The sequence below is a fragment of the Petaurus breviceps genome, unplaced genomic scaffold (genome assembly GCF_028583685.1).
Source record: "Petaurus breviceps papuanus isolate PSGF00001 unplaced genomic scaffold, PetGlider_PUasm1.0 441, whole genome shotgun sequence".
Classification (NCBI taxonomy): domain Eukaryota; kingdom Metazoa; phylum Chordata; class Mammalia; order Diprotodontia; family Petauridae; genus Petaurus; species Petaurus breviceps.
The window spans coordinates 266,613-291,900 of record NW_027186335.1 but is presented as its reverse complement, the minus strand read 5'-3'; the positions used below and the strand labels follow the sequence as shown (position 1 = coordinate 291,900).

Here is a 25,288-nt window from a genome sequence, read left to right as displayed (position 1 = left end):
CCCTTTTTTCTCTCCTCCTCCACTATATCGCCTGTCCTAAAATCTTTCTATTTCTGGTCATTTTTTGAACTCAGGACTCTGAATAGGAACAGTCGTGCTTTTGTTACTTAACAGTCTGAAAGGAGGATCCCCTATGTTGTGCCTCACATACCCCATTCCTGGGCTAAAAAAGAACTCTGGCTCATATAATGGGTCCAACTCTCTCCCAGAAATAAGGGGAAAGGGGCTGCTAGGTGGCACAGTGAATAGAGCACCGGTCCTGGAGTCAGGAGGACCTGAGTTCAAATATGGCCTCAGACACTTAACACAAAAAACTAGCCGTGTGACCTTGGGCAAGTCACTTAACCCCAATTGCTCTGACTTCCCCCCTCAAAAAAAAAAAGAAATGAGGGGAAAGAGATAATAGGAAAGTTCTAGCACAGATGGAAATCGGGAGTTAAAGTCATTCAGCAAGTGTTTATTAAATATCTATTCTTTGCCAGGCACTGTTTTGCTAACCACTGGGGACAGAAAGAAAGGGAAAAACAGTCCCTGTTCTTAAGGAACTCATAGTCTAATGAGGGAGATTATAAATATGTACATATATATATATTAAAATAGGTACATACAAGATAGATACAGAGTAGATGAAAAGTAACCTCAGAGGGGAAGGAAGATAAGAGACAGAAAGCAAAACAAATCTAAGCCTTCTTTTTCATGCGAATCCTTCAAATATTCAAATATATGCCTCATAGAATAGCAGAGAAATAACAGGGCAGATCACTCCAAAGTTAGCCAAAAAAAAAAAAAAAACTTGGACCATATTGTTGAAAGTGTTTTCAGCCAATAGCACTATGAGATTTGGACCCTTGTATCTCAGTTAAGGGATTCAAATAAAGATCTTCAGAAGTCCCTTCCAAATCTGCTGTGCTATAATTCTGAGCTCTTATAACTACACTTGTAGTCATAGTGCATTTGAAACAAGAAGTAAAGCGATCAGTACAAGATCACAGATTCAGAACGCTTGTTCTGGAATCGACCTTTATCTAGTCTAGCCCCTCATTTTACAGAGGAGTAAACAGGCTTAGAGAGGATAATAACTTGCTTAAGTCAGTCTCTTTCATAGAGGCAGGATAGAATGAAGACCAGGATGCCTCTTTCCCTTACTTATCTTCTTGCTGAGCCTCTAGTCTGGTTAGCTTCAATTGGCTACTGTACCTTCATCCTGGAACTGCAGACTTCTGCACAATCCCTGCTTCTTAGGTAATTGGGGCCACCATTGCCAGATTCCATAAGCCACCTACAAGGCAAAAACATTACTTTTTTGTCCTGCCTGGTTCAAAAGGTGGCCTTCGACAGAATATTCCAGCCAGAATGAGAGCTAAAATAGGCATCTAGTTCAAAAGAAAAGAAAACCACTTTTGTTCATTATTCTTGTGTAGCTTTTGACTTGGATTGCGCCTTCTTTGAAACCAATGGTATTTAAATGAATCTACTCTTTAAAATTCCACAAAGCTACAGTTTAGAATAGCAGCAGTAGCCATATTAAAGTAAATAGAGAGGCTAAGCTATAAATACTGTGACAGTCTTAGCCCTTAGATCTAGTATACACCCATCTCCCTTCATTTTACACATAAAGAAACTGGGGCCTAGAAAAGTGAAAGGGTTTGCCCAAGGTCAGACAAAATAGGGAGAGTTGAAGTTTGAATTAGCCAGATCCTCAGATTCTAAAACCACTGTACTTGTTTAGCCTCCGACTCTCTTATAATTTATTTCTTAGAATGGAACATCTGAGGTGCCCTGTAGTTCAGGAACCAACATCCAACCTGGGTGCCATTAGAGACAAGGGCATCAAAGTGATTCTGCTTCCTTCTTACCCAGAAATGCATTGGACTAGATAGCCCCTGATTTTCCTTCTTGCTCTGAGGTCCTAGGATTCTTTGTATTGCCTCTATTTAGCATCAACAGTTACTTGGAGTTTCCCCCCGCCTAATTTCTGGGAAATTAGGACTAATATCTGTATGATCTTAAAGCATAATACAAATGTGAATTATTACTTTAGTTATTACTTTGGATCTTTGATGTAATTGGTGCAGTTATTCTTTCCACCGGTGCAGCTCACAATCTCTGTGTTCTTTGTTCTCTTATGTAATTATATATTGCCATAAATCCTCTAAAGAGACTTTGACCAACATTTTAGAGGTTTTCCCTTTGGTTCTTTTAATATTGCAGGGGTACCAATGTAACATAGCATCTGTCTACCTGCCATCCTTCACTTTAAGTGACTGACCCACCTTATTTTCTGTTCATACATGTCCTTGATGATGTCTCATGCCAGTCAGTCAGCTAGAATGTATTAGTGCCTACTGTGTGCCAACACTGTGCTAATTTCTGAGGATACAGAGAAACCCCACCTTCTTAAAAGTTCAATCCCTGCTGTCAAGGAGCTCACAGTCAAATGGGGGAGACAAAACAAAAACAATTATGTACAAACATATTGACGGAATAAATTAGGGGTAGTCTCAGTAATAAGGTAAAGAGTAAAGAGAACTGTTAAAGGCTCCTTGTAGAAGGTAGAACATTGGCTAAGAATTGAAGAAAGCCAAGAGGTAAAGATGAGGAGGGAAAACATTCCAGACAGTCCAGGGGACAGCCGGTGAAAACAGTTAAAATCAGGAGAAAGACTGTTGTCTGTGAGGAATAGTCAGGATGCCGATATAACGGGATCATAGAGTGAAGGGTGGGAGTAGGATGTGAGAAGACTGGAACACTGTCACTAGTATTGTTGTAATAGTTCTTCTGTAATTCAGTTGATCCTTTTTCATAGAATGTAGAAGCAAGGAACATTAGAGACCATCTAATTCAGTACCTTCAAAATTATCACAGTTGAGGAAGTGCAGACCCAGGGAAGTTGTGACTTACCCAAGATTACCTAGTCAGTAAAAGAGCCAGGATTTGAAGCCAGATCTCCTGTCTTCCTAGGCCAGTGCCATTACCAGCCATGCTGTCTCAAAGGGCCCTTCCAGCCCTGTGAGGTTAGAGAGAATCCAAGCTTAGTGCAGACTTTGCAGGGTACCTGCTTTGACTTTCCTTATATTCTGCAAGCTGGTTTAGGCTTAAAGGGGGAGAAAATGGGGTCCAATTTGAAAACTGGTTTTTCCTATTTCAGGTAGTACTCTATCACATTTGCATTTTTTTTAGGAGGAAGCTTCTAATCAAGTTCAGCTACAAACTTTACATTGTCTGAATGGGAATGTAGGCTTTTTGTCATCCAGAATCCATGTCTGAGGCTATCTGTACCAACATGTTACAGACTAGTCCCCAGAAAAACTCAGGTCTTTGATAGGAATGTTAATTTAAAATGGAGCCTAGAACTGGTTTCCTAAAGTTGAAACAAATCATTTAACAAAAGTTCTCATCCTGCCCTCTTCTCTCCTCTCATGATCAGTGAGATATTTGTAAAGCCCTTAGTACATAAGGCCTAGCACAGCATAGACTCTGTCTAAATAAATGCTCAGACCCTGACCCCTTCCTCACCAGCCCAAGACTGGAATGGAGCAGGGGTGTCCAACTCAAATAGAAAGGATCTCTGTAGGCCTCTAGTGACTTAGAAAACCATCACCTCAGCTCTCCCAGTTTTTGTCCCCTCCAGTCCAAGAACCAAGACTTTGTATCCAAATTTTGCAACTGAGAGAATTAAGTGAACCTGTACCTCACTTAGGAAGCCCTTTCCAAATGTCAGCATCAGAAAAGATCAATTCTGTATGTGGAAAAGTAATCACCCAGTGGGGAAAGAGCTAGAGAAGGGGGCATCCTGAATGAGTGAATGAATTAATGAATGAAGCATGTATTAAGTGCTTCCTGTGTGACAGGCACTTTGCCAAGCACTGGGAATACAAATACAGAAGTGAGATAGCCCTTCCTCTTCAGGAGCTAGCTGTTTAGTGGGCAGACCATACACAGAGGAGACTTGTGGTCAAGGAAGGGTTTTCATCTAGCAAGTCACAGAGGGGGTTAGCTGAGTTGATACACCTTTACCAGAAGCTGTTGTAGCATTGATTTTAGTTCTAGAGCAAGAGAGGTGGCGAAAGGGCACACCTGTTGAGGTCAGGAAAGAGGTAGAAAGGATGCTGTCATCTGGGGTGACTCGGTAGAAAGGGTTCACAGGACAACATGACCTAGGGCTGAAGTGCCACAGCCGTGCAGCTCAGCTTCTCCAGAGCAAGGGCTCTGAAAGTATGAGATAGAAGGTACAGGAGCTGCAGGATCAATGGCAGGATGACCAGGATAAATCCTGGAGCAGAGACTGTTCTGGTGGGCCTTTACCGAGTGATTTTTCCCTCTGCATGTTTCTCAGCACCATATCTGGACTTCTTTGACATTCTGCCTGCTACCATGTATTTGTGCACCTGTCTTGGCCTCCCTATTGAGTTATAAGCTCCTTGGAGGCAAAGACTACATCTTATTTCCTCATTGTATCCTTGAGCATAGTGTGCTGCATGTAGCAGCACCTAATAAATAAATGCATATTGTTTTATATTTGAGCTCCAAAGGTGAAATTGTGGGGAAGGAGGGTTGTTGCCTTATTCATTGTTTACATTTGGGTCCTATTTATTGCTATTATGTACAAAAGGAAACATGGGGGCTACAAAGGTGGAACAAACACTGATTGTTGTGGGTGTTAAGAAAAGCTGTGGATTACCCACTTACTTGTCTGCCTCCTTATTTACCCCAGTACCTAACTCTGTACTTCTCTTTCTCTTACCTAGGACCTCATCCTTGCGCTGGAATACGGGGACCAAAGAACGGATGCTCATCAAGGTGACAGATAGGGAGCCAAGCTTTCTTATGCACCAGGGGAATGACTACCCCACAGACAACCAGCCAGGGCCCCGCTCCCGGAGGCCTTCAGGTGGTCAGCAGTCCCCCAACCTACAAACCTTTGCACCAGAGCCTGACAACTCAGTCTTCTTCCCTGAGAGGAAGCCATCACCTTTCTTGAAGAGGGCCGAGCATGTTGGAAGTTGCTCCCCTTTGCTGGGCCGTGGGGACCGTGACTCATTCTGCTCCCCTCTCCAGTCCCAACACCGAAAGCACTCAAGTGAATCACAGCCATCTTCACCCCGCTATGCCTATGAGCCACCCCTCTATGAGGAGCCCCCCATGGAATACCAAGCCCCCATCTATGATGAGCCCCCCATTGACATGCAGTATGAAGCGAGTGGAAGCTACAAGGCAGGTTCCCCACAGAAATCACCCATCCGAAAGCCGCACCCCTTCCTTCAGTCACCCAAGCAGACATCCAACTCTCCCTACCAGCAGCTGGTGCTCACCAAACAGAAATGCACTGACCGCTTCATGAGCCTGGAGTATAGCCCTGCAGGAAAAGAGTATGTACGGCAGCTAGTCTACGTGGAACAGTCTGGCTCCAGCCCCAAGCTCAAAACAGGCTTACACCACAAGTACTCCCCCAACCCCATTGGTGGCTCCTACTCCCTACAGCACAGCCCCTGCCTTGTAAGGGATCAGCGCCTAGAGATTAAGTCAGGAGACTACAGCAGCATGGAGGGGTCTGACTTCCGGCATGGACAGCCTATTTCCCAGCTTCCTCATGGGGAGGACTCCATGTCCTGGTCTAGCCAACAGGACACTATGTCTTCAACAGGTTACTCCCCTGGCACTAGAAAGAGAAAAAGCAGGAAGCCTTCTCTCTCACAAGACCCAAATACTTCTTCGACTGATGGTTCAGGGGATCGGGACCTCCTAAGCGAGCAGCTTGGGAGTGAAGACCGACCTTTGTCAGGCCCTAGCCGCCCCCAGATGAGCCGTACAGAGAGCAAGTCAATGGAGGCAGACATGGTGCGAGGCTTCCCTGAGCCCTTCCTGGCACAAGCCCGACTGGCCTGGGAAGCCCAGCAGGCACACTATCATATGAAACAGCGTAGCAGCTGGGATTCCCAGAAAGATGGTTCTGGCTATGAGAGTGATGGAGCCCTGCCCCTCCCCATGCCTGGACCTGTAGTGCGTGCATTCAGTGAGGATGAGGCTTTGGCACAGCAAGAAAACAAGCACTGGAAGAGAAACACTTTTGAAAAGCTGGGATTCCCACAGATTCTATTGGAGAAAAGTGTCTCTGTTCAGACCAACCTGGCCTCTCCAGAACCGTACTTACATCCATCTCAGGTAATCCTCCAAACGAAACCAAGGCAGGGGAGGGAAAAGGAGAGTAGGTCCCATAGAAACCATGCCACCCTGAGTGGACAAGCTGCCCAGACTTTCAAGGGGTGCTCTCCACCTACCCCTGAGCTGAGCAAACTGGGAAAGAGGTCCCGTGAGCAATCGTTTGCTATCAGAGCTTCCTGTGTGTTTCTATTCAGTGTTGTGTTCTCACCGCTCAGATGCTTAATCACTGTCTGAATGTCACCTTGCATTTTCCAAAACTGTGCCAAAGGAGGGTAAGTTCCGGCAGGTGCCACCAAATTAGAAAGTTGTCTTAGTAAAGCCCTGGCAATAGACTGTGTCTTGTTGTTGGTCTGAGGACCAGCCTAAAGTCAAAGAGGCTCATCACCAGGAGGGAAGTTGGTTACAGAGGGATTTATTTTTTTTAATTCACAATAACCATCTCATGAGACAGAGAGACACTATGATCTGTGTTGGCAGATAGAATATCCACACATACACCCACAGTTGGAGTTGTACGCTAAATTCTGTTAGCCTTCCTGGGTGCTAGGAAAGAGTAGCAAGAACCTTGACCCTAGCCCAACAAAAAGGTTTAATATCTGCTGATCATCAGTGTGGCCAGTACTAATCTCTGCAAACTACCTCTCAAACATTTACCAGCCATGGTGGGCCCTCGTGGGCCCCTTTTTTAATGTGGAAGAGTAGAAAGAGCACTGTTTTTGGTGTCCAAACACCTCAGTTTGAATATTGACTCTGCTACTGAACAATTTAAGTGGTCAAGTCAGTTAATCTCTGTAGACCTCCACTTCTTCATCTCTAGGGTCTTTCGAGCTTGGATCTATGATCCTAACATCTGTGGTGATGCCAAATAGAAGGGCAGCAGGGCTGAAAGTGATGCGATAGCCCTGCTGATATTTGAGAAAATTCCTGGGGCTTTAGAAAGTGATATTCTATAGCTTATTTCCTTCTCTGTAAGCTTCCATAAGGAATATTATTCTTCAGGTATGACTAGGTTAGGCTAGATAACTCAAGACTCCATGAGTCTGTGATTCAGATATTTCTTATGGTAGTAAAGGATATATAATCTGACTGTCAAGTGTCCAGTCAGTTTTGCCAAAGGTGGAGCTAACAGAGTCTTTCCTCCAGTTCCCTAACCAAGTTGATTTCCATCTTACTCCAGAAATTAATAATGCAGATGGTAGTGCCAAGGCCTTTCAGGAAAAGGTCCCATGGGGCACCCAGAGGCTGAAATGCAAATACAGCCATCACATGGAGCTCTACTAGCCTCAGCGCTCCTCCCACCTGTTTCCTTAACCCCGCCTCATTGCCAGTGTGTACAAAAAGAGGGTTCTGAAGCCAGCACCTCATTCTGCCATTAAACAACCATCTCGTGCGCATAATATATCTGTAAATGTGCCTAGTCTCCTAGATTCCCTGCAAGCAAAGCTCTATGGGAACTAATGAGACCAGGACCCAGGTGTCAAAGCTACACCACCACTACCACCAGCCTTAGAAAACTTGATACCTAAGAGAGACAACAGAGATCCTTGCCACCTACTCCCACTCTCCAAATGACTGAACTCATGGTCCCTGCCAAATTCATTTCATCAGAGAGGTGTTTAGCTGCTGACTTAACTAAGTGAATGGTACATTTGGATTCTCATTCTAGTAGTTTATAGTGGTATAGAGAAAGTTGTTGTTACACTGTGTTATACTTGTGTTACACTGAGACACATTAGATCAATTAATAATAGTTAGCATTAATATAGCACTTTAACGTTTACAAAGTACTCTACATACATTATTTCATTTTATCCTTGCAACAACCCTGTGAGAGAGTTGCTATTATTATCCCCATTTTACAAATAAGGAAACTGATGCTCAGAAAGGTTCAATGACTTTCCCAGGGTCACATAGCTCATAAGTGTCTGAGTCGGGATATAAACTTGGGTCTTCTGACTTCAAGACCAGTGCTTAATTTATTATGCCACTTAGCTTCCTATTTTGTAAGAATCACTATATGCAAAGCACTGTGTTAGGAATTAGTTTTACATAAACAAAAATTAAATAGCTTCTGCCCTCAAGGAACTTATGTTTTGCTAGAGGAAAATGGCATTAATGGAGTCAGACTAGGAAGTTAGGACTAGAAGCACCTAGGCACAGTAAAAAAAGAATCATGGGGGTGGAATATTGGAGCACACTCAACCAAAGAAGTGATGCTCCAGAACAGAGCTGCAGGTGGTGATCCAGGGAAGCTGCAAGGGGCTTGGCATGAAGGCCAAAACCACAGAAGGAGAGTCAGTTGCTCACGGGCATTTAGAGGCACAGCCCTGGAGGTAAAGCAGGCAGATAGATATTCCTGAAGTGTGGCATTGAGCCAGGATCTAGGGTGCCAGCTGCATAGTAAAAAGAGCACTCAACTTGGACCTTGTCAGAGGGCCTTGATTCAAATCCTGGCTCTATCTCTACTTCTGTGACCTTGGGCAAGTCACTGAACCAGTCTGGGCCCTCTAAGGTCCCTTTCATCTTTGATCCTAATAATAGTATGTTAAACTGCCAGTGACAGAGATCACAGGTACCAGGGGTCACATCATTGATTTAGATATGAGACAGTAAGAGAGAATAGACAACAATTGAAGATGGTGCCATGTAGAATCATAGGCTCTATCAGCAGGAAGACACTGAGGACTGAGACAATCCCTGCCCTGACAACAAGCATCACACGATCTCTGTTGTAACCAGAGCCAATATGTGGTGCATTTTTTAATCGTAACAAACATGAAACAAAATGTAAAAAGCCTCCCAGAGCCTAGAAATGGGAACCAGTGAACTACATGCAGGAGATAAGGCCAATAAATGAACTGGACTGGTTTAGAGATTTGGGAACCTGAGCTCAGGGCCAGCCCTCAGCATCTCTTACCTGTTGAACTGAATTTCTGCCTTGAGCTAAGAAATGTAGCTGTAAGTCATACCTGATCAAGCATACTACAAGGCTGCAGCTTGAGGTCTTGGTGGGCCACAGAGATGTAGCCTTTAAATTGTACCCCTCCCACTAGTTTCCCACAACCCATTAATTTTTTTTAACTTTATCAGCTTAGAAATTCTAGAAAGAGGAGTCTAAGGGGTTAAAACAAAAAGCCTTTGAACATGAGTTTCTGTTTACATGGGACCTCTTTTCTCACATTGTCACAGCCATGCTGAAAACCAAGGGATGCTCTTTTTTCATGATTATATGTATCCCCTTATTAACACAGGTACCAGAGGTATGGGAGGAAGAGTCCCACAGGGAAATATTGCCCTCATACTAGAGAGAGAAAGAAATAATTGTTGAACTGAATGTTACTGGTTATTGAATGCCTTCATCTGTGGCCCTAGAGTGTGGTGAATGACAGTTCTGAAATACCTTATGGAAAATTTTAGATAAACTTGGATACAAAATTTACTGGCATGATGAAGGGAATGCACTTGAAGCCTTTGAGACAGAAAACCATCCCACAACACTTCCAAGGTGTGTGATCCTAATCAAGTTATATAAGTTCTGAACCTGTTTCATCATTACCATTCATCTTGGAAGGTGGTCTTTCAAAGATCTATTTTTGGCCCTATTCTGTTTAGCATTGTTATCCATGACTTGGCTAAAGGCACAGATGGCATACTAATCAGATTTGAAGATGATACCATGCTGTGGTACTATCATTTAGCTTAACATGCTAAATGATAGTATTCAAAAAAAGCTTGACAGGCTGGGACATTTGACTAATACAGTGAAATTTAATAGAGAAAAGTATAGTCAAAGAAATCAGTTTCACAAATTTAAGGTGGGTGAAGTATGCTTAAACAACACTTCATGTGAAAATTAAAAAAAGAGCTGGAGGTTTTAGAAGTGTGCAGTCTCAATAAAAATCATTACCAGGTATTTCTACAGCTGGTGAGGAGTTAGAAAAGTCCATAGAGGAAGTCGAGTCAGGAATGAAGCTAGCATGACTGGGGCACCTCAAGAGAACTGAGAGCACTGGGTAAAAGTTACAAAGAGGCAGATTTCAAGTTCAAATTCCCACATGGAGTTCTCTTATGAGAGTTTTCCAAACAAATACTGGAAAGCCACTTACCAGGGGTGCTAAAAGAGACAGTTACTTTTAAGGTACAGTTTAGATTATATAATCTTTGAAGCAGCTCCCAACTTTGTGATTGTTTTAAGGAAAAAGCACTTGGTAAAATTTAAGCACTATGGAAATGTGAGTTATTCTATCTATGTCTTCAAAGCCTTTAGTATGGCCCCAACAATAGATTGTGCATTGAACTAGCTAACTATAAAAAGGCTTATCACTAGATTAAAACTATGTTTGTCTTCTGCAACTCATTAAGCTACTAAGATATTAGTCTATACTTGTAGAGAGAGTATTAATGATAACTAACATTTGTGGATTTAAGATTTACAAAACCCCTTCCTCACAACAGCCATATAAGGTTTATAATACAAGTGTTTTACTCTCCATTTTACAGATGATGAGACTGAGGCTCAGAGAGCTTCATAAAATCACAAGAAATCATAGCTGGAAGGTCAGAGATATCTATTCCAACTAATTCCCAACCAAGATTCTACCCTTCAGCATCTCCCACAAGGGACCATTCAACCTTCTCTTTCCTAGTAAAAGGAACCCACTCTACTTTTTAAGAATCTACTCTACTTTTTAAGTAGTCTACTCTACATTTTAAAAGTCTGCTCTACTTTTTAAGAGCTCTAGAAATTTTTTTCTTTACATTAAGTCAAAATTTGCCTCTCTTTGGTTTCCATCTGTTGCTCCTAGTTTTTCCTCCTAGAGAGCCAAGCTGGATACAGATGTATCCATATGTATCCTCTTCCATATGACAGCTCCTTTTTTTAAAATTATTTTTATTTATTTCATTAAATATTTCCCAATTACACTTAAAAAATTAGCATTATTATTCATGACTACCTAGCCTATCCATTAGGCTAATACCTTTTGAGTTTCAAATTTTCTCCTTCCCCGCCCTCACCATGTCATTCTGGACTTTATTAATATAGGGAACCATGGAAGGTTTCTGAGCAGAAAAGTAAAGCAATCAATCAAAGTGATTCGTGATAAAGATGAAGTTCCCTGAGAAGTAGGCCTAGGTCTGGCAGCAGGGAGAAAGCACCTTAAATGACAGGTTCAGATTTTAGCTCAGCTAAAGGTTTTCTCCCCTGCTCCCTGTGGGCCATTTGTGCTTAAGCAGTCTGATTTAGTTAAAAAAAAAAAAAGTCCTGGACTTGGAGTCAGGAGACTTGCATCTGAATCCTAGCTCTGGCATTAGCTGTGTCACTGTGGATAGTTCATGTCATCTTGGTGTCCTAGGAACAGCCCTCACTTGAGTCAGAAAACAAGTTCAAATCTTCCCTCTGTCACTTACTACATTGGCAAGTCATCCAGCATTTTTATCTGTAAAATGAGGATGTTGGACTAAATAGCTTCTAAGGTCCCTTCCAGCTCTAAATCTCAGTTCTAAAATGGACATAATAATTGTTTCACCTTTGTAGATTTGTTTTGAGTTAAATTATTTGTAACCTTTACAGCATTATGAAAATATGAGTTCTTGTTATCATTATGTTTTTAGGTCCCTGGTATAGACCTTAAATTTGGGGTCTCAGTGAGTCTCATGTTATAGCATTTCTCATATGCATTCGCTTCTTTCTGTTCAATCCACAACCACCCTGGTAAAGGCCCTTATCACCAATCTCTTGGACTAGGGGGTAGGTAAACAACAGCTGGCAGCCAAATCTTGCTTCCATCAGCCCTTGTAACAAGCCAAGAGTGGTTTTGATATTTTTAAAGTTTTATTATATTTATATTATATATTACATAATTCAATTATGACTTTAATGATATATTAATAAATTTAATTATATTTATATTTTAAAATGTTTTTTAAAAATTCTTAGCTTGTTGAACCTTACAAAGTAGCTAGTGCCCTAAGAGCCATAGTTTGCTGATCCTTTGGTCTCCTTGCCTTACTTCTCTCCCCACTTGAATCGATTCTCCACTCAGCTGCCACAGCAATTTTTCTAAAGTACAGGTCTGATCCTATCATCTCTCTACTCAAAAAACTCCTCAAAATCCCTAACACCTTTTTGCTTTTATTGTTTAGTTGTTTCAGTTCATACCTGACTCTTTGTGACCCCCTTTGGGCTTTTCTTGGCAAAGGTGCTAGAGTGGTTTGCCGTTTCCTTCTCCATCTCATTTTTTATAGATGAGGAAACTTTCTCACCTCTTCCTCTTGGTTTCTTATTTTCCCTTCTGAGGTTACTTTTCATCTATTCTGTTTTTATTTTGTGTATACTTACCATTTACCCATTGTCTTTCTCATTAGAATGTGAGCCTTTTGAGGGCTTTTATAATTGTTTTTCTTTGAACCTCCAGAATTTAGCACAATTGTTGCCTAACTGACTTTCTAACTGAAGAGCTGTAGCCAAAGATGTACCTAAAAAGTGAGTGGTTTATTTGACGAACAATAAAGGCTTCTTTAGGATAGGGCTGTATCTTTCACTGTTGATTATCTTTATAATATGCTGTGTCACTGTGTACAATGTTCTCCTGGTTCTTCTCCTTCACTCTCTCTGCATCACTTCATTCAGGTCCTCCCCCAGATTTTTCTGAAATCATCCCCTTTGTCATTTCTTAATGCACAATGGTATTCCATCACATTTCCATATACCATCATTTGTTCAGCTATTCCCCCGTTGGTGATCATCCTCTCAGTTTCTGTTTCTTTTCCACTGCAAAAAGAGCAGTTACAAGTTATTTTTTTACGTATATCATCTTAGCAAAGCTCCCTCTCATATTTAGTCATGAACTCTTCCCCTATCCATAGATCTGACAGGTAATTTTTTTCCATGCTATAATATGACGATTAGATTATCACCCTTTATGTCTAAATCATGAATCCATTTTGAGTTTATTTTGGTATGTGGGGTGAGATGTTGGTCTGTGCTTAATTTCTGCCAGGTTTCTTTACAGTTTTCCCAAGTTTTTATCAATTAGTGAGTTCTTGACCCACAAGCTGGGATCTCTGGGTTTACCAAATACTAGTTTAGTATTTTCATTTGCTTCTGTATATTAATTACCTGATCTGCTCAACCTCTCTATTTCTTTTTCAGTACCAAATTATTTTGATAATTACAGCTTTTTATATAGTTAGAGTTTGATAATTGTACTCTTTCCTTGATAGACCATACCCCAAAGTTTGTATTTAGTTGTGGATGCCACATTTTTTAAATATATTGATATATTGGATAGCATACAAAGAAAGTCATCTAAGGTGCATACAGCTGAATGCCCTGTGGGTATTTCTCTTAGAAAAGAAAAGATTTAGGGGGGAACACAATAACTGTCTTAAATTATTTGAAGGACAGTCATGTGGAAGGGGGTTTAAACTTTGTTTACTTGGCCCTAGGAAGAAAGAGCTGGAAACAATTGGTAGACTTTTCAGAAAATAAAATTTTGACTGCTTATCAGTAAAAACATCCTAAAAGAACCTTCAACTATAGAGTAGTTGTCTTGGGCAAAAGTAGGTTCCCCATTACTTGAGATCTTCAAGTTGAGCTTGAGTGTTATAAAGAGAATTCCTATTCCTGTAGGGGTTGGCATAGAGACAGATATACAGCCTAATTCTAAAAGTCTATGATTTTGTTTTTCTGAGATGAGCCATTTGGTAAGTTACTTTGTTGTACCTTCATGCAATAACCAGAAGATTCTCTCTGTTAGGACCTCCTTAAGAACCTGTCATTCAAAGTTTGCAACTCACTTCTATCCTGTTCTGCTTGCAAGCTCATCATCATTCAGGAGGTCACTGAACAGAAATATTGTACCTAATACTGTGTGAGACTGACAAACATCTGGGTGCCAAAGATAAAAATTTTGGAGACAATTAAAAAGACCCTTCTCTCAAGAAGCTTATTTTCTCTCAAGGGAAACAACCTACCTAACTACCTATTTGTTCTTTAGTTGTTTCAGTCATGTCTGAATCTTTGTGACCCCAGTTGGGATTTTCTTGACAGAGATACTGGAGTGGTTTGCCATTTCTGCTCCAGCTTATTTTACAGATGAGTATACTGAGGCAAACAGGGTTAAATGACTTGCCATGGATCGTACATTTAGTAAGTGTTTGAGGATGGATTTGAATTCAGGTCTTCCTGACTCCAGACCTGGACCTTTATCCTCTATACCACCTACCTGCCCACACACACACTCTTTACCAGATAATTTGCAGGGTTAAAACTAACATCTCAGAAGATTAGGAAAGGCTTCATGAAGAACTTGATATTTGAACTTTGAACTTAATCATAATGGAAAAACCAAGGATTCTAAAAAGCAATGGGGAGACAGGGGGACAACTGGGGCTGAGGTATAGAGACAGGAAATAGAATGCTTTTTATATGAGGAATTGTAATATTAGTTTTAACTGGATCACAATGTTCATCAAGATGAATTATGTGTAATTAGACTAGAAAAGTAGGTTGGGCCAAGATTATAAAGGACTTTAAATGCCCAGCAGAAGTTTATATTTGTTACCAGAAGTAATAGGAAGCCACTCAGTTTTATGAAATAGGAGAGAAACGTGGTCAGAAGAATAGCATAGTTAGACCTGATTTTTGGAAAATCACTTATGTAGGTAGAAACAAGATTTAGCAACTGATTTGATAAGTTGGGTGAGGAACCTGAATATTCAAGGATACTACTGAGGATACAAACCTGGATGACTCAAAAGTAGGTGGTGGTTTCAACAGAAATAGGTTCTGAAGAAGGGTGGTTTTGAGAAGAATGGATTTGAGTTCTGTTTTAGATATATTGAGTTTGATATACCAGTGGAATTTTCTGTTGGAAATGTTTAATAGGCATTTGGTGATGTGAACCTAGATATTAAGAGGGAGACAGGACTGAATATGTAGATCTGGGAGTCATTAGCATAGATATAATAATCAAAATCTGTGGGGGCTAATAAGGTCACCAAGTAGGTTAGGGGGTATGTGAAGGTAGGCAATATTATACATCAAAGACAACTGAGAAGGAACTTTATGTTGGTAGTGCAAGATTACTATTCCCATTTTACAAATGAGGTTCAAAGAAGAGAAATTACTTGCCCAAGCTCACATAGCTAGTGAGTAGTAAATCCAGGGTTTTCTTGCTTTCTCACTTATATTTGAGAGTCTTGTGGATCTTTCCTTGGCCTTGTGACACTGAACGTTTTTAGCAGTGACCTCAGTGAAAGCATAGAATGGGTCTTTGCCAAATTTATAGATGACACAAAATTTGAAAATATAACCAACACATTGTTTGATATCAGAATTGAAAAGAATCTTAGCAGACTAGAATAATGGGCCAAATTTAGTAAGATTAATTTTAATCAACGAAGGCTTGTGGTAATGGTGATGGGATAACCTTGGCACCTGGATTCCTAGTTGGGGACTTGGCCTCACTAGCTTCCGCAGAGCTGTGCCTAGCAGGGAATCTAAAATAAACATACAAATAAGAGCTAAAATCATAAAAGCCTATTATTCTGCATATTGTAACAAAGCAGAGCCAAACATACAAAAAAAAAAATGTTCACTCTGTCTCCTGATAACCATCCAAAGTTCTGGCTTTGCCTTTATTTACTTTTTTATTTAGTAGTGCTAAATGTGTTTGCTTTTCCTATTTTCCTGATTCTACTTTGCACTATTTCCTCCCCATTCTTGCCTCTTCCATCTCCTTTACCTACCATATGGGATCAGTTGTGAAGTGCTATCAATTCTACCTCAGTGACATCTTGTGCTTGCATCCCTTTATCTTAGCCACTACCACTCCCTTAGTTCAAAACTTCATCATTTCTTTCCTAGATTATTGCAGTAACCTTTTTATTGGTCTCCCTGAATCTGGTCTCTTCTTTCTAATCTTTCTTCACACGGCTAACAAAATCTTCCTGAGTCATGATCCCGACAGTGTTATTATTTCACCTCTCCTCAAAAACTTTTTGTGGCTGCATCTTGCCTTTAGATAAACTAGTAACTCCTCAACTTTAGATTAGACATTAGATAAAGTATTTATTAACCCTAACTTGCATTCCAGCCACTGTACTAAGTGCTGGTAATACAAATACAAGCAAGAAAAAAGACAGTCCCATGAGTAAGAGCTCTGGCCCCAGAGTTGGGAGACCTGGGATCGGTTCCGGCCTCAGATACTTGGCACCCACATAAAAATAACTGGCTGTGTAACATTGAGCAATTTATTTAACCCCGATTGCTTTAAAAAAAAAAAAAAGAAAAAAAAAGACAGTCCCTTCTCTCAAGAATGTTAGATTTTAAGAAAACACAAAAAGGAACTGAAAAGGAGAAGGGGGAAGGGCATTGATGTGGGGTAGTAATGAGGAGAGTCAGAAGCTGAGCTTAGTTAGTGTGGAGCATAGCTGACATGAGGACTTCTTCAAACTGAAGTCCCAAAGAGGAATCACCAGTGGGAGGAAGAGGCCACAGAAGGCCACTGGGGTAGAGGTAGAAAGTCAGGAGCCAAGCCAGGTTATAGCTTTACTTTGTCTAACTTCTGTCTTCCTCATTTTTCTCAACTGTAAGATGGGGATAGTGATAGCACCAATCTCCCATGATTGTTGTGCAGGTCAAATGAGATATTTATAAGTACTTAGCATAATGCCTGGAATATGGTAGGTGCTTAATAAATGCTTATTTCCTTCCAACTTTCCTTCCTTCCTTCCTAAGAACCCCAAGAGAAAGCCCTCCTTTACAAGGGAACAGAAAGCTATTTCTTTAACATGAAGAGTCTGATTGCCTTTTTCTGACAGAGAGACTAGCTTTGTGTTTCAGACATGAGCAGAAAAAGTGAAGAAGGCTTGTGTCAGCTGCTTGCTCAGCCATAGACAAGAGCTGGCCTCTGACTTAAGTTGAGTCATTTAACCTTTTAGCACTGAATCTCTACCCCCACAGTCTCCTCTGACCTTTTTTAGCTATTGTGTTCAAGCCATTTAGATGAAAGGCAAAGCATTGTACCAGCTCTGGCCAGAAGCCATCACTGCTACCCTTCTGCCTTAGGGAATTGTGGGCCAGTCTTCCAAGGGAACAAGCTGAATCTATCAAGTTCTTCTTCTCTTGGCCCAAGCCCAGCTCAGAAGGATGAGCCTTTCTTGCATCATACCCATCTGTGTTCATTTTCCCCATGGCTCCCTAGCAGGAGTTACATGACTGCAGGTGTCCTTCCTAGGTCTGTGATCAGTTTAAGGGCAGTGACATATGTGTTATTTAAGTTATTTGTCTTCCCCTAGCATGAAGCATTCACCTTATCGTATACAATTCCCCTCCATTCTCATATACTCCCGCCTAGCTAGACAGTTCTCTAATGTGCCTTGTGTTTCCCATATCAGAGCCTTTGCTCACACTGTTCCCTCTGCTTATAATGTCCTTCTTCCTCTTTGCTTGTTGAATGCCTACCAGTCCTTGGAAGATATACTAGACTGCTCCATCTTCCACAAAGCCTTCCCCAGTATTCTTATTCATAACACCCTTCTCTTTCAGATTTTGCAAAGCATTTTTTTTTACCTTTCTAATTCAAATCATAACTTAGATACCAGTTTGCTTTGTGACCTTGGTAGCCATCTCTTATAGCTCTAACAGTCTTTGATCATAGCCAGAAAGACTGAGCCTAGGATTTTGTAGTAAAAAACGCATTGTACCTGGAGTCAGCAGGACCCAGCTTAGAATCCCAGCTCTGACACTTAGCACCTATGTGATCTTGGTCAAAGCTCTTACCCTCACTGAGGCTCTTTTTCTTGATCTATAAAATGAGAATACTTGTACTATCTGATTTATAAAGATTTGATGAGAAAAAATGTTCTGTAAACCTCAATGCTACATAGTACTAGATCCATGATTTCATTAATAGAGGGAACTCTCAGGTAAGGAAAGCGCCTCCTCTACAACTTCCAGTCTCAGAGAGCTGGCCAGAACACTGAGGAGAATTGCCCAGGATTATACATGCAGTATGTGCAAGAGGGTCTTAGACCCAGATCTTCCTGGCAGTAAGACTATTTCTCTATCCACAATGCTACTTTTCAGGGCTCCTCAAGAAAGTCTTGTAGTTTAGCAGGTATTTTTGAGTACTTACTGTTTGAAAAGGAGGTACATAGATTATATAGAGCTTTTAGATAGAAGAGTAGAAAAAAATGTTTGAAATCCAAACACAGTGTTTATATGGGAAGATGCAAACATATCTGACTTATAGAGCTGAGGAAGTGTGGACCTAAAGTCCATTGGTAGAACCCAAGAGGGAAATAAACCTAGGAGGTCAAACCTGGAGCTTCCTCCTGCCAGATGTCACAGGGATTTGAGCAGATGAGAACGTTTTCAGATTAGGCAGTTCAGCCTTCATGTTTTTTGTGAACTCTGGGTCTGGACTCTTGAAGGAAAAGGGGCAGGCTTTAGCGGGGAGGTTGGTGAAGGATTATTTCCACGCCCTGAGGAGCCTCCTGGAGTATGGCCCTTGCTGGTAGGGACACTTTGTTCTCTAGATCTGAGAAACACTTCCAGGAGCAAAGCCTGTACCAGTGTGAATGCCCTGCATTGTAAAGCCCTCAGGGAGTGAGGCTTTCACCAGTATGAACACACTGCATTGTGTAGTCCCCAGAGCTTTCTGGCAATTGGGCCTGTGCCATTGTGAACACTCTGCCGCCCTGGGGAGTCTTCTGGGAGTGGATCCCACAAGGATGTAAGGATGTGAATGCTCTGTATTGTTCAGCCCTGAAGAATCTTCTGCAGCATCAGCTAGCCCAGCCTGAAAGTAAGGTCCGTACAATATGGATACTCCGCATTTCTGCATTCTCAGGTTCAGTCATACCTTTTTGTTCATTAGGACCTGCTACTTCCAAGGTGAGAATTCAGTTTTGGGGGCTCAGGGAGCAAACGTGGTAGTTGGTCTCTTTCTGTAGACTTGAATTCCAGACCCAGCTGATGAAGGCACTGTGTCTCATGAAAGATATAGGGTAATCCCTCTACTCTTTGATTTGCTTCCTAGTAAGTCACAGTGGAATGAACTTTTTCTGGACTGCCCAGTAGACTGCCAGATGGTGGTGCTGAGCACGGAGTAAGCACTCAAGAATATTTGAGTGCTTTTTATTTTGGGGCATCCTCCTTTTTCTTCTTCAGTTCCCCTTCATTTCCCTTTTGCAGTTCCCTGTCACAGACTGTCCATAGCCTTTGAATAGCACAGACTACTCCCCATAGGACCAAAGCAGTTTCATGCTTCATTAGATTTCAATGGGTAACATGTCAAGTCCTTGACATCGGCCCTCCATATCAGGAGCCAGAAATTGCCCCAGTCTCCAAATGAATCAAGACACCCTTTCTCAACTGCACCAGTATAAGAAGAATTTGATTAAAAATTAATGCTTCACTGCCCAGAGTTAGACATAAAATGATGCTAAGGTCATTCTCTCCTGGGGATAAGAGGAAGAAGAGGAACAGACAATTTTAAGGTATAGGTGGGTGTCCTTGTAGCCTTCTTCTCCCCCTCCCCACTCATTCAAATAAAGAAGGATATAGTTCATAGTGTCAGAGAGGATTTGGAGTCCTAACACCTAAATATGAATCTTAACTCCATGAAATAATAGCTGCATGACACTGGACAAATTACTTTCTCTCTCTAGGCTTCATGTTCCTTGTCTAAAAAATGAAAATAGTTGAACTGGCTCAGGGCTTCTTCACCTTTTTTGTGTCATGGACCTCTTTAGCAGTTTGGCAAAGCCTTTGGTCTCCTCATTATAATGTTTTTAAATGCATAATGTAAAATTCATAGTCTTACAAAGGAAACCAATTATATTGAAGTAACAGTTATCAAATAATTTTTTTTTTAAGTTCATGAGCCTTAGGTTAAGAACTGCTGGACTAGATTACTCTAAATCCCTTGAAATTCTAAACCCTGTGATTTGAATTGAGTTATTACTGCTCATTTTCCATGTTATTTGAGAAGAAAGCTTTCCAGAAGTCCTGGCTTGCTGGCAGGAGCCACCTTGTTAAAGGTCTGTCTGCCCTGCTCCCCCTCACATTTCATTTTTCCCTTTGTAGGCAGTACAGAGTATTGGGCTCATGCTTGCCTCTGGCAAGCAGGAAATGTCCCCCTCCACTGCTGCCTCCATACTGAATGCCCTGGGTTGTCTATGAGGCCTTTGGTCCCAGGACAGCAACTGTTAGAAGCAAATGTAAGTACAACTGTCAGGTGGAAAGCAGAAAAGTCAACAGTTGGATGGCAGGAGAATCCATGTAGTGTTAATTATTAATGGCCCAGCAGTTGTGGTTGGAGCTTTGTTTTTATAGTCTTTACTAGCTTCTAAAATAGCACTCATGACCAAAGAATTGAACACCCTCAAAATCAGAATGGGCTAAATAGAAAGCAATGACTTTCATAAGGCATGAAGAAATATTAAAACAAAATAAAATAATTACAAAAATAGAAGAAAGTGTAAGGTATATTCCATCAACAAGTGACCTAGAAAACAGGTCATGGAGAAATAATTTTAGAATCCTCAAACTACCTAAAAATCACGACCTTCTTGTCCCCCCAAAAAACAAATCCTGGGTGCCATATTTCAAGAAATCACGAAAAAGAAATGCTCAGATCTCTTAGAACCAGAGGACCAAGAGAAAATAGAATCCATTAGTTACTTTTGAAAGAAACCCCCAAATCAAAATTCCCAGGAACATCATACTCAAAGTCCATAGCTTCTGTGTCTAAGAAAAAATACTGTAAACAGCCAGAGAGAGAGTTCAAGATCCAAGGAATCGCACTCAGGGTCACACAAAACTTGGCAGCTTCCACTCTACAGGACAGGAAAGTTTTGACTACAATATTCCAAAAAAATAAAGGCTTATAGCAAAAAGTAACCTATCCAGTAAAACTGAGTATAATCCTACCAGGGAAAAAAGAGATCTTTAATAAAATAGGAAATTTTCAGGAATTCATAATGAAAAGGCCAGAACTGAATAGGAACTTTGAAAAGTAATTAATGATGACAGGAGTGTGATTTGTTCATGACTGGGTTAAAAATGGACCTTCATTCTTTCAGTTATAAGGCAATGTGACAAAACCAGAAAGTAACTTTAGATATCATCTAGCCCAACCCCCTCATTTTATGAGGAACAGACAGAATGGTGATAAACCTTGCCCAAGGACACACAAATTATGAAGGGCAGAGCCGGTTTTCAGGCCAGGGCCTCTGATTTTAAAATAGGGAAGTTGTAAGTTATGGGATCAAGGGCTCAAAACCCCTTAGTGCTCACTTTCCCATATGAAACATGTCTACACACACACCCCATTAATAAGACAGGGCTGCATAAATCTTACAAGATGGCTCTGAATTCAACTAGTATATGTTGGGAATGCAAATTTGTTAGGTTCTTGGGTAATCTGTTGTGTTGTATTTGTAATTACTTATCTAGCCAATCTCTTTCTTATACCACTTATGTGTACATGAGAGCCCAGTGTGGTGGAGTGGATGCAAATCTGTTTTCAGAGCATAGGCTCAAGTCCTGCCTTTGACACACAATAGTAGTTAATGGAACCCTAAGCAAGTCTCTTAATTTAGTACTCTAGGCAACGCTGTAAACTACATGTTGCTTCAGGGAAACCAGCAGGTCCACACTGGCCAAGTAAGTTTTTTATTTTTTTTATCTGTGTGTATCAGTGAAGCATAGGTCCAGCCCCTTGTCCTTGTGTGTACAGTATTGTGCTAGGTACTGAGATACAAAAGAAGCTGCAGATAGGGTTCTTGCCTGTACTGGAGGAGCTTCAGGTTTAGTTGAGAAAGCAAGATGCAGGAAACTGTTAACTCATAGTTCTCACTCTTCTATACATTATACCACTTACCTATGTGGCAGTACTCTGCTGTGAGTTAGAATCCCTGTGTACATATATACCAATGATGGCTGATTGTCTACATATGGTAAAATAACATTTAATAAGGATAAGTTAAATTTAGCAAATAATAAAATCTAAACTTAACATTGTGTAATTATAATGACCAAACTTGACCTTGAGAAAGAGATTAAAAACATTGAAGAGGGGGGGGGGGGGAGAAAAATGGGTGTGAAATGTTGTATCTGATGTCAGATACAGTGTTGTTTGGTTTTTTGCTTGTCCTTATTATAAGGAAAGACTCGTGGATAGGAGAGCAGAGAGAAGTGCTTTCCAAAATGAATGTGATGTTAAATAAAAGGTTTAAGTACAGCTTTTTTTTAATGAAAAGAAACTTTTACCAGTCACTTGCTGTGTGCAAGGCATATAAATATTAGTTATACAAAGACAGAAATAGAATGGTCATTAACTTGCTGCCTCCTGGTTTTCCTTCTTCCTGTCTGACCATTCAGACTTCTTTATCAGAATCATCATCCAAATTATTCCCCTTAACTATAGATAAACACCCAGACTCTGTCCTGAACACTCTTCTTTTCTCTCTCTCTCTCTTCTTCCACTTCGTGATCTCATTTATTTCCATGGGTTCATTTATCACTTCTATTCAGTTGAATCTCATTATATATACACACATACACATATATATGTTTGTGTATAGATATAAGTATATAGATATCCCTAGTCTCTCTCCTGTGTTCATGTCCCACATCACTAATTGCTTTAGGCATTCTCAATTAGATGTCCTATTGACACTGAAAACTCAACATTTCCAAAACAGAACTCATTGTCTTTTAAAAGAAAAAAAAAGCCACCTTCCTAACTTCCCTATTTGTCATGTGCACTACTGTCTTTCTAATCTTCAAGGATCCCAACTTTGGAGCTGCAAACTCCAACTCTGTTCCTCACTCTTCTCAGCTCCCTATATCTAGTCAGTTGCTGTTGTATCCATTCTACCTTCAAAAAATCTCTTGCATCTGCCCTACTTTCTCCACTCACATAGTCATCGCTCTAGTTCAGATGCTCATCACTTCACCTCTAAGGGTCTCCCTTCCAGGCTCTCTCTTCTCTACTACACCTTTCACACAACTTCCAGGGTGATATTCCTCTAGTGCATGTCTGTTCCCTGCTCTAGAAGCTCCAGAGCTTTCCTCTTGCCTCTAGGATCAAATTCAGACTTCTCTATTTGATGTTTAAAACCCTTTACAGCTTGGCTCTGACCCACTTTTCCAGGCTTGTTTCCCTTTACATTGTTTCCCTTTACATAACTGTACAATCTAGCCAGACTGGTGACAGGATTATATCCTCTATGAGATGTGGTGATCATTTTTCCTCTTACATTATTTACATCCTACTGGGGGGATACAACATATACATAGGTAAGTAATCATATAACAAACAAACTAATCCAATGTAATTTTAAGAGAGCAAGAACACTAATAACTGGGGAAGACAATATTTACATTCTTTGTAATAAATAACATGTCAAGCTCTTTGTAAACTTTAAAGCATTATGTAAATACTAGCTATTATTTAATTGTATTAATAGTACGCATTTCACTTTCACCTTAAGATTCCATTTTCCTCACAAAAACCTGGGAAATTAGATAATGTAAGCATTGCTATACCTATTTAACAGATGAGGGAAATGTTATTTATGGTCACACATTAGCCTCCTAATTCTGTACATTTCTCACTCTAGCATGTTTTCTCTAACATACTAATGGAAATAGATTTTTTTCTGCTCAGCTCTAGAGGAAGTAGATCATAGAGTAATGGGTGAAAGTTGAAGAGAGGAAGATTTTGGCTCACTTTGAGAAAAGACTTCCTAATCATTAGATCTATGCAAAAAATCATTAGATCTAGAATCTTGATAGGCAGAGAATTGCCTACCGTTGAAGGTCTTTTTATGGAACTAGGTACCCTGTCAAGAGGATTCTGCTTCAAATGAGAAGTGACTCAAATAGTTCCTGTAGTCTCTTCTGTCTCTTAGTCAGGGCTTCTTAAACTTTTTTCACTCACAACTCCTTCAGCACTTTTTAAACTATAGACCTTGGAGCAGCCCAGCTCAGTCACAGTTGTTGGTCTGACAGGCAGCAGAGGACTTGTCCAGCATTCCCAGATCAGTCATCCACGCAGAAAGACTGATTGAGATGATCTGAGGTTACATTTTATTATGTTTCTATTAATACCATTCTTTCAGGAATTTTTCAAATAGAAGACTTTGTCCTTGCCTTCAGAATTCCAACAGCTGAGAGTGGGGGTGTTAAGGCCTATCCACATAGAATCTTCAGGTTGTCAAGATCTTAGAGCATATCATGAGAAAATAGACACAAAGCAAAGGAGATTGACCAGACCCCAATCCACCTGGGTACTTTTGTTCCTTAACTCTTTTACCCTGTCCAAACTAGCTTTTTCCTTGGCAGTCCCCAAGGGTGGTAGCACACTAACTTACTGCCTTGGGAAGAAAAAAGTCCAGGCTCATCTTTCTTTCCTTTTAAAATAGGTACCTGTGGTTGGCTTCTCTTATATTCTTGCAAGGTCATTCCTTCCAACTTCCTTCAACTCTCCACTCAGCAAGGGTCCACATGCATTCCCTTGGGTTCAGATTGACTGAGTCATTGCTTCTTCTCCCATTAGGAAAATATTCACCGAGAACCCCTCTAGAATTTACAGTCAACACATATACAGCAATATAGTTAAATACATATAATTCCCCTAAAAGGAATACTTTTTCACAGTAATCTAATCCAAGTCCCTGCCCACCTCATCAGTAATCCCGTATTCCGCTTGAGGGCTCACTACATCCCTAAGCAGTCTGTTATTAGAAAAGTTTTTCTTGTATCAAGCCAAAGTCTAATAGTATTATGTTGTGGAATATTGGGTTCAGTTCAGTGTACCACATTTTAAGAAAGATACTGACAAACTAGAGTAGATCCAAAGACAGCTGGCATGGTGAAGGAACTGAAAAGCAATGTTATATGGTGGAATGATCTCTGGCTCTGGAGTCAAAGGACCCAATTTCAAATTAACCTCTAACAGTGACCTTAGAAAAGGTCTTAAAATCCCTAGGCCTCAGTTTCCTGTCTGTGCAATTAGGGGAGTGAACTAGATGATCTCTGAGGTCCCTTCCAACTCTAAATCAGTGATCCTAGTGTGTCTTACATATATGTGTTAAAGAAATCTGA

The 25,288-nt window shown here is 40.7% G+C and overlaps 1 protein-coding gene across 4 annotated transcripts in view; it reads left to right on the top strand.

Moving 5' to 3' along the window:
• ARHGAP39 (Rho GTPase activating protein 39) overlaps positions 1-25,288 on the top strand; it is a 418,348-nt gene that overhangs the window by 328,194 nt on the left and 64,866 nt on the right. For all 4 annotated transcript variants that reach the window (XM_069100947.1, XM_069100944.1, XM_069100945.1 and 1 more), the window contains exon 5: positions 4,749-6,162. In XM_069100947.1, the coding sequence (XP_068957048.1) occupies positions 4,749-6,162 (1,414 nt within the window). The remainder of the gene's footprint in view (positions 1-4,748; positions 6,163-25,288) is intronic.